The sequence below is a fragment of the Stylophora pistillata genome, chromosome 1 (assembly GCF_964205215.1).
Source record: "Stylophora pistillata chromosome 1, jaStyPist1.2, whole genome shotgun sequence".
Taxonomy (NCBI): Eukaryota; Metazoa; Cnidaria; class Anthozoa; order Scleractinia; family Pocilloporidae; genus Stylophora; species Stylophora pistillata.
In genome coordinates, this window is record NC_142519.1 from 50124236 (window position 1) to 50141329 (window position 17094).

Sequence of the window (17094 nt, forward strand, 5' to 3'; positions counted from 1 at the left end):
ATGATATGCAAGATGTAAATATAATAATTATATAAGCTGAATATTGAACAAAAGTGCCACAGACTCAGAGGTGATAACGACTTACAAGTTTTAATACTTGACATGTACAGTTGTACAGCTAACTGTTGACAATATCCAGTTCATACTAAAGTAGTCTAAAATCCTGTACACTCTAAGTGAATAAACCTCCCAAAAGCTCAAATCTCATTTTCATAAATGCTGTAAAAGACAGACAGTTATCATACGCTTTCTTGTGCTCAGAATCAGTCCTGCTTTTTGAAAAACAGGTGCACTTTCTCAACTTCACCTTGCACTGAAAATGTCAATGGGTGATTGCCTTCCAGCATTACAGGACCATAAAAATACAACTGCAAAGTACCCTGTCCACGTCATCTCATCTTGGCCAGTCATAGGTGGCAGAGCTTATGCTGTGTTAGAACTTGAATTCTACAAAGCCATCTTCCACAGAAATCACCCGGCCAAAGTAAAAAGTTGTGACATAGTCTACAGCAAAGTACATCCCCACCTCAACCCCCTTAGATGGTACTGGGCTGAGATGTTGAACATGGAGATCATGAATAATGTATTTCCTTATATCCACCATGTCCTTGTTAAGAACAAGAGGACAGGAAAGAGCAAGGGCTCTTGCAAACATGCAAACAAACACACCACAATCATAATCTGTTTCTTGTTGCTGTATATCCTTAGAACTGTTTACATGAAAGGACCAGTCCCCTGGACTAGGCTGATTATCTGCCACACGCAATGCACTCCACATCTTACAGACAGCTCTTTGGTGGGTGGGCTTGAAAAAACTGCCAGCTGCACTCATATAGAAAAAGTGTTTTTTGTTCTTGATGAATTGAGGGGTAAAAAGATAATAAATGATCAACATGAAATTTCGGTCTCAATCTTTCTTTTTAACCATCTCATAATTTTCATAATTTTCTTTCAATCTTTCTCTGTGTTTCTTTGTCCTCTCTTTAGAACTCATTTCAGCTCTAAAGCAACTGCCAGTGCTGTGGTGATCATGCTCAGAGCCTACAATCCCAGAATCCTTTACTTTTTGTTCATGCATTAGTCATGAAATGTGCAACTCTTTCTTTGACAGTAAAAGTGTTCTTCTCACATCCACTTTTGACATAAATTAACTTGAAGTTTAAACTCAATAGTTACATTAATTTCTCTTTTAAGTGGGGAGAGTATAGTTTGTTGCATCGCATTTATCTTCAGTGACAGATAATTTTTCTTCATTACAGTGATGTCCCCTCTGTGACAGTAATGTCCCCTATGTGACAGAATAGTCCCCTCTGTGACAAAAGTTCCCCTCCGTGACATTTTTATCTTTTTAAAGTAATTAAAAGGAAAAAGAAGTGGAAGAAACTCTTTACCACTTTTGAGTTTGTCAGCCCATACTTCAATAATTAACAGAAGTTTCTGCAGTTATCCCCATTTATTTTAGAAAGATCATAATTTTTGTGGGTATTTTTGTCACGGAAGGGACAATTCAATGTTGGACAAAGCATTACATCTCTTCCGCACAAAGCCAAGAAACAAATTTAATAACATAGGAAGTCTGGGTAAACAACTTAATGTCCTGACAGTTATTATTAGATTTCTTCTCAAGACAGATCTACAATATTTATTTAGTGTATGTCCCCTCCGTGACAGCTTTTTTGGTATCAAGGTTGATTTATGATAATTTATGACACAAAATTACAGTGCTGACATCTCAAAAGTATCATTTTATACAAATTTGGCATTTAACCAGTACAGAAATAGAGCTTAATAGTCCTTTTAGTCAATTTTATTTCTTAAAGGTTTATGTCCAAAATACTGTGGAATTACCCTAAATCAACAGGTTGACTTGATATCTGTATACCTGAGAACATGGCAGTAACGGAGAGAATTTCATTAGAACAGTTATGGACTCACAACTGGCAATCACCATCTTGGCAAGTTGAGGGTCGAGTGGAAACTCTGCCATCATGGAGCCCAGCGATGTGAGGTCTCCATTGTCATCAAGGGCACCAAGACAGTTCAGCAATTCAAGTGCTCTCATCAAAGTTTCTGGTGCTATCAAATTAAAAAAATAAATAAATAATGAAATCTTAGCTTTCTTTGTTTGGTTTGTACACAACCTTTTACTTGCAAGACTTTGAGCTATTCCTTCGGAAATGACACTTCTGGGAATCACCACAAATCAAGGGCTAATATACATTTACCAGCTCGCTCACAAGCACTGAACCTACCAGGAGGATCCATGAAGTCAAAATGCACCAAATCGTCAATGCCCAACTTTTTCAGCTGTAGCACCACAATACCAAGGATTTCAGGGTAGGTATTGTCTTGCATTTCAGTTTGATAAGCTTTCTCTGTGTACAATCTGAAACACTTGCCAGGACGTGTACGACCAGCACGGCCAGCTCTCTGCTGTGAACTGGCTTTTGATATAGCAGAAACTAACAGTGACTCCACACGGATACGGGGATTGTACACCTATTATAGACAAACCAAAGACAAAATGACTTTATACTCAGTCAACATTGATAAGGAACAATAAAATAATTATATGCAGAATTAGAAAGATGTATATTTTTGAGCTTTGTAAGAAAAAGCGATTGATATTTTTTGATCTTGTCACAAACATGGGACAGAGAAAAAGTTCTTAGACCCCATGAGGAGTTAAATCTACACACTGAATTCAATGGTCTGGGGTTGGATTCCTTAAGGGAACTCAGAACGTTTTCTTTGTCCCATGCTTGTTAAGAGACAAGAAAAACGGTAAAATACTTTGCGAAAAGTAGACAGTGACCAAATACTGAAGTAAGACAGACCTGCTTGGAAAATCCAGGATCTATCACAAACACCACACCATCAATGGTAGGAGATGTTTCAGCAATGTTGGTGGACACCACACACTTGCGCCCAATAGCACCATTAGGGCGTTTTGCTGGAGGAGCGTCAAAGATGCGCTGCTGTGGAGGAAGAGTTGCATATAGAGGGATGCAGCGGAGCTTGCCTACTTCATGTCCCAGGTTATCAATTTCCTTCTTCAGTCTCTTACATGCTTCTTCAATTTCCTGAATGGAGAGAATAAATTAGAATGTTGAAAGGCAACTTTTAACTTAGTTTAACTTTGTTAAAAATATATACAAACTGCAAAAAATTAATACAATACTCGCATTTGTTGCAAAATGTCATTCAGGAATGAATGGTCCTTCAAAGCTAGGGTTAAATAGCACTTTAAGTTCTAGTTTAAAAAAGTGGCAACTAAAAGTCATCTACTTGCACCACTTTTGCCTATTACACGCCAAAAGCTGATAAAGGATTTTTTTGTTAATTTCAGGCCTCATGTTCATCAGCTCTGCAGTCATTCTAATCAAAGAATTTTTGAAAGTAAATGCAATTTAGAAGTTGAAATTTGAGCATCTTTAACCCACTACATCCTTACATCGGCATTCTTCTTCTCTTATACATTTCCTAAGGTGCTGACATGGAGAATGTTTTCTGAACAATCAAGAGCTTTCTAAGTTGTGGTCATTTTAAATATTCTCGTGACCTTAATTGTTTGATTCAGGGGTGACATTGTTGGGAGAATTAGATGCTTATCACTCTTAGGAGTTTAATTAACTCTTTAACTCCCACTAGTGACCAAGACAGAATTTCTCCTTACAATGACAATACAATATCAAGAAGACAAATGATGAGAATAAAGAAAAAATATCAATCAGGGGATTATTACCATAATTTCCTGACGTTTACCCGCAGGTAATCTGTTGATTTTTCCTTTAACACACGCCACTGCGGGTAATAGGGAGGTGCGGGTTATGTGACAATTTTGAAATCTACTGGTGGTTGAATTGAAAAAAATTCTCACCTACCTGCATTTCCACCTCTCAGGTGAATTTTATTGTATTAAAAGTGCCACAAAGCAGCATGAAAATATGATGCCCAATCAAGTTTATTTCACGCACAATTAGTTGTGAGACGAAAGAGTTACTCTCTGCATGCGTGTAAACAAAACCTTGATGGTGACCAAAATAAACCAAGGATAAGCGGCACATCAGTGACAAATTTCCAGTCAACACTAGCTGGAGCTGAAGAGAATTTTCCTGCTTTAGGGACTTGTTAAGCCCAGTAGAACCGGAGATATCGATTTTTTTGAGAAATCAACAAATCAACACGGTGCCGAATGATCGTTCACACAAAATGTGGCCATGAATTTGCATTCTGTCAAGTAGTTTTGTACAAATTTCCTTAGCTTTTAAGGTGTAGGTTATCCACCAGTGCGGGTAATGTTTTTTTTTTTTTTCATTGTATGCAATAATTGGCCATGCAGGTAAATGGCTGGAAATTACGGTAATTTATCAAATACCAAATTCTCCTAAGTGACATCATAAAAATTGTATGACAGTCAGTAGAGAGAGTTACCAATGATATCTTGGGAGTCAAAGGGTTTTTAAAGATTAAACAAAACATGCCAATTTAAACTCAACAGTGCATCAAGAACTTTGAACACACACCTCCTGCCCAGTAAGAAACAACAAAATGTCACCCTCCACTTCCTCACACATGTGAATCTGTACCACTGTTCTAATGGCTGCCTCCAAGTAGTCTCGTTCAGGTTCAGGAGTGTAAAAGATCTCCACAGGATGTGTTCGTCCAGGGATTGTCATGAGTGGACATTCATCAAAATATTCCTGAAATTTCCCAGCATCTAAGGTGGCACTCATGATTATGATCTTAAGGTCATGTCTCTGTCGCACAACCTGTGGAAAACAGATGCATTTTATACCACTCCTGTAAGTTACAGGTGTAACAGCGGACCAATGCACTGTCACCTGCACGTGTACAATCAGCATCACTATTAGACGGCACAACGGTCTGATTATTTAAACAAATTTTTAGCCGTTGTTGAACAAAACTGCATTCTACATTATCTTCAATTTAGCACCAAACCATTTATCTGAACAAAGGGGGTAAGTTTCTAAAGAAACTGTGGTGCCGCATTGGTGGGGGTAATAATGTAATTTAGTAATATCAACTAAGTTGAAATGTAAATTGGCCGCCGCAAAGAGTTAAAAAGCTGACATTTCAAGTGTTAGCCCTTCGTCAGAGTGAATGACGAAGAGCTAACCCTTGAAACATCAGTTTTCTAACTCTTTACGGTGGCCAATTTACATTTCAACTTAGTTTATATTACCAAAATTAATTACCTATTTGTCTGAACATGTATTTTTGTGAACAGTGTCAAGAGGGTCAAAAGCTTACAGTGGAAATAACACTTACATGTATTTAGTTAACTTGATCCATTTGAAGGGAAACCTAAGGCCCACTTGATTGACTAATACCAAGTTTTTGGTTGGACCTCGTAGAAATAACCGACCCCTTGTGTTTAAACAGTTCTCTTATGTGTAAAGTAACACCACTATCTGTACCACACTGCAAATCACTGAAAGCACCCCTTCCCTAATTCAAAGTTGCCTACTTGTAGCAAAAATATCACTGACAATAGTAAGATCAGGGCTTGACACCAACTTGTCAACTTACTAGCCAAGTTGCTAGTGACATCTTTGATTTTACGACAACTTCAGCTTGCTTACCAGTTAAACTGGCAGGTTGAAATAAAAAACCACTAGCCAAAACTGAATTTCTACTAGTCTGTGGCTAGTGGGCTACCATTAGTGTTGAGCCCTGATGATGAAAAATTATTTGGCGGAAAGCGATTACCACGTAACTTACAGTTAGGACAAAAGAGATTGACAGTGAAGTAATGGGCAGGTTCAATAGGTCAATGTGTCAACAGTTTTGTTGCCTATAGTTCTTGTAAGAAGAATATGAAATCTCCAGATGCATGCACACACTGTACCCCTTTCAGTAGACCCATGAGAATATCAGTAGCAAGAGTTCTCTCGTGAGCCTCATCCAGAAGAATGACTGCATAACGGTCCAGTAGAGGATCAGTCATAGCCTCACGCAACAACATACCATCTGTCATGTACCTGGAAACAAATTAAAATGAGCTTTAAATTACAGTCAGGAATGATTATCTCATTTGTTCAGACATCTGAGACAGAGCTAAAGGCCAAACTTAATCCTTAAATTGCATTTTCTCACACCCTCTTCCTTCCTTCCTGTTTTTTAATGCTCTATCTCCCACTAGTGATTTTCATTTTGACCTAACCAAATTCTCCTAAATACTTAATTGCTGTATTTACTCAGTTATAAGATGCACTCGGTTATAAGACGCACCCCAAACTTGGCCACTTAGTCAAGCCAAGTTCCCAAATGGAAAGTTTTGTGAAAATACTTGGTTACAAGATGCACCAAAAGGTTGAGAGTTAACAAAAGGTGTGATGGATCTGAAAAAGTTTCACGGTTGCTTTGGCAGTGAAAGCCAATGGCGAAAAACTCCCAGTCTGACAACTGAATATCAACACGCCACAGAGGATGCAAGTTTCAGTGCACAAAAAAGGCTGGACAGACGAAAAGGGTAAGTGTTATCTCTTCATTGTTTATTCAGAGAAGGAACTTTTCAAGCGAGTGACACAAACACGATTTGAGGAATTTGAAACGTTGTTCAAACGATTCTTTTGTACTCATGGATATCATGTTACTGAGCATGTGCTGTTAAGAACGTATGCAAATTTCCATTTGTTTGCTTTTGCAGTAAAAGTTTGCATTTATTGTTAATCTTTTGAAGTTATTCTAAAAGAAGTATTCCTTTTTAATTCATAGGAATAAAGGATTGGATTACATGCAATCTTTGCTACATATTAAAACAAAAAGCCCTCCTTGGGTGCGATTAGTTTCGTGGTCATCTGACGGAGGCCGTATAAGAAACAGTTCTTTCACAACCACCACAACAGCTCTTTTCAGAGCCACCCTACATGTAGTTCTTTTTAAAACCACCAGATCTAAAAAATTTAATTACCAACAATTAGTGTTCTTCTCACATTTTTGTAACCAGAAGTTCTGCTAAAAATTGTGATCTTAAGATTTTGTTGCGCGAAAATACTTGGTTATAAGACGCACCCCAAGTTTTGAGCAGATTTTGATCAAACAAGCATATTTTCTTGTCAAAAATGTTGTGCCTTATAAGTGAATAAATATGGTAACAAGGAAATATTAAGCAGCTAGAGGTAAGAATCAACAATCAGATCTTGGAAGTTACAGAGTTAAGGATAAAATTGACTTTTTCTTCCTTAATTCAATATAGTGCGAGGACTAGTGCAATCTTCAAATCGGATTGTGTACCCAACCTCCTGACCTATGGTGACATCCAATTCATCAGCTACACGCTGAGCAACACTCATGGCAGCAACCCTCCTAGGCTGCGTACAAGCCACACACTTGCGTTTGTCAATGCGAGTTTCAAGACACCACTGTGGAATCTACAAAAGTAAAAGAGTTTGTCAAAATTGTTTTTCATTTTTCACTACAAACTGCACTTACAGTAATGCAAAACAATGCAACATACAAGACAATACACAGACTAGGTATACTTAGTCTTGGGTGTATTATCTGCCTGTAATCGTGAGAAACAAGTTGATCCTAATGTCCTAATGATTACCATTTCATAGTATTAAAATAAAGTGTCTGTTACACTGCCAAGGCAGAGCTGGACACTAATGGTAGCCCACTTAACCCTTGCGAAATGGTTTCCTAACTTTCTAGGATTCCTAGGAATTTCTTAGGAATTTCCTAGGAGTAAGTGGAATTTTCCTAATTCTTGGGTGGTGGTTTTCGGTTTCCACTAGCCAGTTTGGCTAGTAAACGAACTGACATTGTCGTAACATCTAAGATGTCACCAGCCACTTGGCTAGTAAGTTGAAAAGTTAGTGTTGAGCCCTGCAAAGAGATAATGGAACTGTATAGAATAAAAAAAAAAAAAAAAAATTTGCCTGAGAGGAAATGGTGATTGAGTGCTCTTCAATCCAAAAACCTGAACAGACTTACATGTACTTTGTTTGCATGCATGGTAAACACCTAGTTTACCACAAACAACAGTTGAGACCCTACTATATTTACAAGGAACGAGGAAAAAATATCTGTTAAAATGTACCTCACTTCCCTTAATTAGCTTCACACAGCAGCTCAGCTGGAATTTGTACCAACGGTAACTAGTATCTACATGTAGTAGGCATCCGTTACGCCCAACTGAAGCCTGAATTCTTCCAAATATTTACAGTCTCTAATTCCTCAAATTTCCCCAACCACAGCTCATCTGATAAGGAGTACAATTTAACCCAACTTCTAATAAACTACTAAGATAATTTAGTGTTATTACATTGGTTGATAATGCAAAATGCTCACCGAAAAGGGTTTCAAGTGTTTGCCCTTTGTCAAAGCAAATAAATACTACATGTAACTATTATCTGGGTTGTTTTACCAGATCCAGTCTCGCCAACAAGAACAAAAGCTTGTTTTTCCTTCATGGTTTCCATGAATTTTTCTCTGTACTCCCATACTGGTAGCTCGATTCTCTTCTTGAGAATGTCAAAATATTTGTCCGAGAATAGCTTCCCATTGAAAGGATTGATCTTTCCACGAAGATTGCTTGGATTACTACCAACAGAAAAGAGACCAAAATGCATCAGGAGGTATAGTGTACATAAATTATACTTCTGACAATAGGTCAGAGAGAATTTTCTTTTGAATCATTCTAGATTTAAGGGGTTGGAAGGTTTATGGTATCCAAACATTTCTCCTTGGCAGGGCTTGCATTTTTGACACTAACTTTTCAACCTACTAGCCAAGTGACTAGTGACATCTTAGATGTTTTGATAATTTCAGTTTGTTTACTGCCAAACTGGCATGTGGAAATCAAAAACCACTTTTCAAAACTGAATTTCTACTGTAGTCTGTGGCTAGTGGGCTACCATTAGTATCAAGCCCTGTCCTGGTACCAACTCGCCTGCACCAACCTTTGCACTTATAAATTCACTTCAATAAGCTCATTTTTAAGTTTAGGTTTGATGTTTTATGGAATGACAATGACATTATTGAAGATTCTACAATTTTTTGTTACCCTTACCCCATTGCAATACAATAACACAGAATTATTAAGATGCTATGAACAGTTTACAACACCTTCTTGACAATTACATACATGTATTACAAGACAGCAATGTGGATTTCTTTAGTAAGAAAACTTTTTGATTTTTTTATATATTACAAATTCTTGTGTATTTTATATATTAAGCCTGAGAATCGAAGCAATTGTTCAGGGATGTGGATCTCAGCATCCAAGTGTTCCTATGTTTAAAGCAGTATGCTGGTTGCCTAACACTTTGGTTTGTAAATGACTATGAATAAATGAAAATCATACATATGAACTAAGGAATAATTTAAGGATAAGAGAAGGAAGTTCACAGTGATGAACACTACTTATAAGGCAATAGAAAAGTAAATTTAAGCAAACGTAATTCCAGGCTACCAGATGCAGCACGTGACTGTGAGAACCAAATGAGTGACATCCACCTCTACAACATCCTACCAATAAAACAGCTGAAGACCAAGTAAATTGACACAAAACACTTGCCTCAGGAAGAAAGGGAAGGGTAGCAGCCACTCACAAGTATGTGTTACACAAAGCCACAGAAACAGTTATCCATCCAAGGCAAGTAAAAAGCTCCAACAGCCCATACATAGGCATGTAATTTCTCCGTGTCTCACCTAACTATCGCCTGAATTACTGGAAGTTTCTTGTGACATTCTGACTGTAAAATAATTCCTTATCTACATGTGATGATTTTTTTTTTTTTAATTTTTGTTTTTGTCCTTTCCATTATTTGTTTGTCTTAAAGCAAAGAATTTTATGCTGTTAATCCAGTGCAAGACGTATGAATTTAATCGACCTAACGTGAGTTTTCAGACTAGAGTTAATAAAACCACGAGAGGGGAATTCGATGTCTTAGGTGTTCTCTATCGCGCGAATAGTAATCAATTCGGAAACAAATTTAGACAGCAATTCAAGAAACTCGTTTCCAATATTTCCTAGCCTTAAGTATATATAACACAAGGGAGCCTCCTGCGAAATCAATTATGATTTCGAGGTTTGGAAAATACCGTCTTGCATAATAATTTCACAGCTGTGCAGATTCGAGAAACGGCCACAATTAAACCAGATAAGCTGTGATTCAAATATTTCCAGAGCACTGCCTTCCTGAGGAAGACTGTGATCGAAGAGATAGATTTATTTAAGTCTCTGTACCAAATCCAGCTGCAGATTAATTTAAGCTCGGCGATATTCAAAACTGAAAAGCTGTCCTTTACATATGTATCACAGCCTACCTCAACTCCTCCTTAATCCTTTTCGCGGTAGTTAACGAGTTGGATGAGTTCCCATCGACATCTAACCTCCTTTTCGACATCTTGCAGGGACATCAAAGTCAAATATTCCTATAAACGTTCTCTAACTGTTATATTAACACAAGCGCCACTAAGATTTCCATCGAACTTTGCCGGCTAAGGAGGCAAGTAATTCATGGCAGTCTCCATATAGACTCCCTTTTACCCAGTCTCCATATAGACTCCCTGTTACCTATTCTCCCTGTGTACCCTGTGTACCCTGTGTACCCTGTGTACCCTGTGTAGCCTGTGTACCCTGTGTACCCGTGTGTACCCTGTGTACCCTGTGTACCCGTGTGTACCCTGTGTACCCTGTGTACCCTGTGTACCCTGTGTACCCATGTGTACCCTGTGTACCCTGTGTACCCTGTGTACCCTGTGTACCCATGTGTACCCTGTGTACCCTGTGTACCCTGTGTACCCTGCGTATCCTGTGTACTCCTGTGTACCCTGTGTACCCTGTGTACCCTGTGTACCCTGTGTACCCTGTGTACCCATGTGTACCCTGTGTACCCTGTGTACCCTGTGTACCCATGTGTACCCTGTGTACCCATGTGTACCCTGTGTACCCTGTGTACCCTGTGTACCCTGTGTACCCATGTGTACCCTGTGTACCCTGTGTACCCATGTGTACCCTGTGTACCCTGTGTACCCTGTGTACCTTGCGTACCCTGTGTACCCTGTGTACCCATGTGTACCCTGTGTACCCTGTGTACCCTGTGTACCCATGTGTACCCTGTGTACCCTGTGTACCCTGTGTACCTTGTGTACCCTGTGTACCCATGTGTACCCTGTGTACCCTGTGTACCCTGTGTACCCTGTGTACCCATGTTTACCCTGTGTACCCTGTGTACCCCGTGTACCCTGTGTACCCTGTGTACCCATGTGTGCCCTGTGTACCCTGTGTACCCATGTGTACCCTGTGTACCCTGTGTACCCTGTGTACCCTGTGTACCCATGTTTACCCTGTGTACCCTGTGTACCCTGTGTACCCTGTGTACCCAGTGTACCCTGTGTACCCATGTGTACCCTGTGTACCCATGTGTACCCTGTGTACCCTGTGTACCCTGTGTACCCATGTGTACCCCGTGTACCCCGTGTACCCCGTATACCCCGTGTACCCTGTGTACCCGTGTGTACCCCGTGTACCCTGTGTACCCTGTGTACCCTGTGTACCCATGTGTACCCTGTGTACCCTGTGTACCCTGTGTACCCATGTGTACCCTGTGTACCCTGTGTACCCATGCATATCATGTATACCCTTGTATACCTCGTATACCCTTGTATACCTCGTATACCCTGTCTACCTTGTGTACCCTCTACACCCTGTATATTCATGTATACCTAAGTATACCCTGTACATCGTGTATACAGAAAACCTGGCAAACATCAGTTGGCATGAATGGAAGCTCTCTGGCCGTGCACAATCTCGTTTTCTATGTTCACAAATGAATTATGAATAACTTATTATGATTTTATCAGCCCGGGGGGGGGGGAAATCCCATATAAAATGGACTGGGATGCTCGTCTGGAATTTTGAAATAAACTCCTAAAGGAGACGAATGTATGTAGCGTACACAGGGTACACAGGGTACACAGGGTACACAAGGTACACACGGGTACACAGGGTACACAGGGTACACAGGGTACACAGGGTACACAGGGGTACACAGGGGTACACAGGGGTACACAGGGTACACAGGGTACACAGGGTACACAGGGTACACAGGGAGAATGGGTAACAGGGAGTCTATATGGAGATTGGGTAACAGGGAGTCTATATGGAGACTGCCATGAATTACTTGCCGCTAAGGAAATGAAAAAGACGCGCGTTTTGATCTCTTTATCCCACAAGTCTCCGCGATCATAAAAGAGACTAAATATGGTAAAATTTCCCATAAACTCTGGCGAGCGGTATACCGCGCGAAATATTGAAAAACATGGCAGACGAGAGGCAGACGACAATTCAAGTTTGGTTCGCGTTTTCGTGTGGTAGATTGATAGTTTTAGCATCTATGAGTAGAAACACGATCGTGATGGATACATAATTATAAGATGGCAGAAAGTACAGTCACTACGAGGGCATTTTATGGGGACAATTCAAAGAGGTTACCTGCACGTCACTTAATCAGCTGCTAGCTGTTGTGTTGATTTTCATTTACAACTACTACTAGTTTGTTTAATTTTCTGGCTGTAGAACGAATGAAGCTTGGCAACAAAAGATGAGTAAATTGGAGAGATCTGCCAGGGAATCCGGAGATCACCCGATTTTACTTAAACGTCAAAGATACGCCCAACTTTTTAGTATATTTGACAGAAATTATTACCACGTTTGAAATAATGCAAATGTTATTCATCGGTAAGAATCAAACATCTTGGGGAATGAAAATTTTCAAACCCCTTCACATTTTGCATGTGGTTAGGCACTCAGTGGGGATGCACAAAAATGCACTTGTTAAAGGTTGCAGCACTCCCGTTGCCATGGTAACATTGGCTGCTTGTTCGAGGCCTGGAGCCTCATTTTCATATAAAAAATATCGCAAAAGAAGTGTAAAATGTTTATTTGTCTATCTCAAGCTACATGCAACATTACAGATTGGTACTTCTACCATACATAGTGACATCATTCATCTTTACTTTGATGCATTCTATTTTCCCTTGGAGTGGATGTGAACACGCCAATAGATTATTTATTTTGGTACAGTTTTGGTCACTTCTGCTGTAGGGTAAAACAGGGAAAACGTTTGTCTAAATTTCTCCAAAAGTACACCAATCCTGGAACTGAAACTATGCAGGTAGTTCATGGTTATAATGTTCTAGTTTTAAAATGTGTAAAAATCTCTGCGGGCTAGCCTCTACTTTTCATAGTGGCAATTCACGAACGAAGCTCAAAAATCAGATATTGCATAAATTGGCAATGTTTACATCTAATATTCTCAACAACAAATGTTTCACACAAATGAAAAGTGCAAGACTTTGAAAGAATGTTATCTTCTGAGCAATATCCTGAAGAGAGATCTTGCCTCTAGTTTTAATATTTAAAAACAATTGATCAACCCTCATGGAGGACTACCCGACGTAATGACAATCATGTGCGTATCATCCAGATTCCGAGTACTGTATCTTCTTTCATGGGAATTTGTGCAATCTGAAATCCTCTGATGATACACCGATATACATGCCTGTCATTTGAAACATGTTAAAGTTGGCTGATCTACACGAAACTATCTTGAGACCAATCATTTAACATAAACATGTACATTATCATGATGGCGTGACGCTGGATTTCTCCATGAAGTTTCCAGTTTCCATCAGTTCGCTCCAAGAAAGACGAGAAATGCACATTAATTGTTTCGATATTTGAGCAGATTTCCGCGCATTCTGAAGTAAAAACAACCAAAAAAAAGAGAAGAAAACCTTATTTAACGTTCATAAACACTGAGAGTGAGAGTATAAATCACAACTTGTCAGTGGTAGTAATGCATGTAAAATCAAAATCAACCACTCATGCAAAAACTATCACAAAGTGGAGATTTTGAAGTAAGTAAGTAAAACTTTATTTACACAGGGTAACCCATTCAGCACAAGGCTGGTTTTCATAGGGGCCCTGTTTCTTAAAAATAAATCACATCAAAATTCTCAATTATTTATATATATGACTAGGATTTTAAAACTACATTAACAGCCTAAGACCACAAAGCCAAAACTCAGTTAGGACCTAAAATAGTAGATAAAAGATCAAGTTAAGATAAAAAGAAATGTCTTGCTCGCAGCAGAATGTTTGAATGTTTTCACTCTTCACAATGTTTAAAGGAAGTTTATTCAAAATTTCTGTGGCAGTAAAAAGAAAGGTCCTTTTCCCAAAATTTTGTTTTACTCTTAGTAGGTAGAGCCTCATACTTTGCCTTGTGGAATAGTTGTGAATATTTGAAAATCTGGTGAAATATGATGAAGAGTAACTAGGAACTAATGACTGAAGACAGAGAAAAACGAGTTTAGCCTTGTGGTAATAGCGTCTACTGGAAAGATTCAGCCATTGCAGCTGCTCTATTGCTTACGATAAGCGAGAGCAATGTATAATAATCCATGCAGATCTATTTTGTAAGCGCTGTAGTCGATCTATATCTTGCTGTAGAAGGTTACTCCAGGCAATGTCACAGTAATCAAATAAGGGAAGAATCAAAGCATTATGAACAAGTGTTGCTGCCTCCTTTGTGACAAAACTTCTAATACGGCCCAAAATACTAACTCTTGATGCCACCTTTTTACACACATAGTCCACGTGAGCCTTGAACAACTCAGTATTGCCTTATTACAACAAATGGAACAGGAATTTTATCACAATAATTTTCTACAAATTTAGCTTTGCGTATGGATAGTGAGTAGTTTGAAAGGTGGAATTACGACATGATTTCATGGAATCTTTCATTTTGAACTTTGTTTTGATTTTTTATTGATCAAGACATGGAAGGAAACATTGACTGACTCAATTGCACTGCGGCGGTGACAAGTCTCTCGTTATCATATCTTGTGCAAATTTTCTGACAGTTTTCTAACAGTAAACTGTTTTCAGATGATTCGAAATGTCTCAGATTCGAAACATCTCAGTTCCTGTCACCCGGAAATGACAACTGCTTGAACCTGCTCTTTGTAAAAGGAAGCAATATGTTGTACAAATTGATATTGTGGCAACTGGGTTTTATGTGTAGTACTACCACTGACAAGTTGCAATTTACATGTATACTCTCACTCTCAGTGTTTATGAAAGTTCAATCAAGGTTTTCCTCCCTTTTCTTTTTTTGGTTGTATTACTTCAGAATGCATGGCAATCTGCTGAAATATTGAAAAATGTCAATTTTTCCTCTTCTTTGGAGCGACCTGATATAAACTTCATGGAGAGAGTCATTGTCACGCCATTGTGATAATGTACATGTTTATGACAAATGACGAGTGTTACGATAGTTTCGTGTAGATCAGCCAGCTTCAACATGACTTTGTTTCAAATGACAGACAAGTATATTGGTGTATCGTCAAAGGATTTCGGATTGCTAAAACTCACATGAAAGAAGGTACAGTACTCAGAATCTGGATGATATGTACATGATTTAAGTTACATGATTGTAGTTACGTTGGTTAGTCCTCCATGTAATATTTTTTTAAAATATTACAGCTAGAGGTGAGATTTCTCTTCGGGATATTGCTCAGAAGATAACATTCTTTCAAAGTTTTGCACTTTTCATTTGTATGAAATGTTTATTGTTGACAACATTAGATGTAAACATTGCCAATTTAGGCAATATCTGATTTTGAGCTTCGTTTGCCAAATGCTACTATGAAAAGTAGAGGCCAGCCCGCAGAGATTTTTACACATTTCAAAACTAGAATATTATAACCAACTAAGTGCAAAGTGACATATGATGCAGAGATCTATTTTATGCAAAAGCAAAAATCAGACCTGAAAAAAATCAGGCCTGCATGGGATTCGAACCACTGACCTCTGCGATACTAGTGCAGCACTCTACCAGTTGAGCTAACAAGCCAAGTGGGAGCAGGCCATTAAGTTTATTCTTAATAAACCCGTGATGATAAATCAGATACAAATATGAACTTTCACATATTCAAATATGAACTTTCATATATTCAAATATGAACTTTCATATATTCTTTGTATCTAAGTGCATAGTTTCAGTTCCAGAATCAGTGTACTTTTGTTTAGTTTTACTTATTTATTTTTTGGCAAATGTTTCAACCACTTTTAGTATCTAATAGCTGAATAATTTTGACTGGTTAATGACGTTACTGCCATGTCCAAAATGTCCCTGTCTAGCATGTCAAACTTATTCTAATGTTTTAATAAAAAAAATATTTTATTGCAATTTTCTATTAGTTTAAAGACGTTTTCCTGAAGGCAATTTGCTTTTTCGTCATTGTTTTTTTTATCCATGAACTGTGTACATAATACATAATACATAAGTATGGGGCTGTGCAGTGCGGAAATCCTACCCTTGTGTCATCTTTAGTTACAAATGGTCCCTACAAAATTCCAGTTTACACCTGTGGCTTAAAAAAATTTAATATGTCACCAAATTAAGATGTACGATTATGCTATAATTAATCAGTGAAACAAACAATGTAGACAAAGATAAAGATAAAAATGATCATATCAACCAGGAGTTTAATGGGAAATTTTTTTATTAACTTAATTCATTAGGAAAGGAATAATAATGATTAGAAAACAACCTAGCATGCTCTGAATCTCACTAAAATGCCAGCATGGACTTCTATATTTTCCTTCCTATTTACTTCCTTCTCCTCAAAATACATCACTCCAAGACCATGAGGTTGTGTGCAGGTAGAATCAATGTTGCATCGGGGTATTTGGGTTTATTAGAGACCGCAAAAAAAAAGAAAGAAAAAAAAGCAGATCAAAGCTGAAAACCATGTGTAAAAACCATCAAAATGATTTAAATTTCCACATCCCTGTTATCAAAACCCTAATGCAGTGAGACAAGAGAAATGGAAACCTAATAGGAAAAACCGAAAACCATATCTGATACCAAATGCGAAACCCATTGGAATTTTTTGATAAAAACCCAAAACCATGTTAAAAGAAATGGAAAATCTGCAAACTGGAATGAGCACCAAAACTGAAAAGCAGATTTTTTTTCGGCTAAAAGCTGAAAACCAGTCTAAAAAATAGCTAAAATTGCAAGACCAGAAATCCCAATGCCCCTCCTC

The 17094-nt window shown here is 38.3% G+C and overlaps 1 protein-coding gene across 1 annotated transcript; it reads right to left on the reverse strand.

The window, feature by feature from the left end:
• Positions 1-2330: 2330 nt before the first annotated feature.
• LOC148742931 (ATP-dependent RNA helicase DHX15 homolog) lies at positions 2331-10492 on the reverse strand. Its single transcript, XM_088760910.1, has 6 exons — positions 10300-10492; positions 8376-8571; positions 7213-7397; positions 5873-6005; positions 4527-4772; positions 2331-3083 (listed from the first exon to the last, which is right to left on the reverse strand). Exons 1-6 carry the CDS (start codon positions 10377-10379, stop codon positions 2766-2768), a joined length of 1158 nt encoding a protein of 385 aa, XP_088617036.1. The 5' UTR covers positions 10380-10492; the 3' UTR covers positions 2331-2765.
• Positions 10493-17094: the final 6602 nt, after the last annotated feature.

What these genes read in the sequence shown, in the direction of transcription:
- LOC148742931 (XM_088760910.1), bottom strand. Translation starts at nt 10,379, where the DNA reads ATGTCGAAAAGGAGGTTAGATGTCGATGGGAACTCATCCAACTCGTTA. An exon ending in AGGATTAAGGAGGAGTTGAG is followed by an intron (nt 8,572 to 10,299) that starts GTAGGCTGTGAT and finishes TTCTGTTGGTAG; the next exon opens with TAATCCAAGCAATCTTCGTG. An exon ending in AGTCCTCGCACTATATTGAA is followed by an intron (nt 6,006 to 7,212) that starts TTAAGGAAGAAA and finishes ATTTGTTTCCAG; the next exon opens with GTACATGACAGATGGTATGT.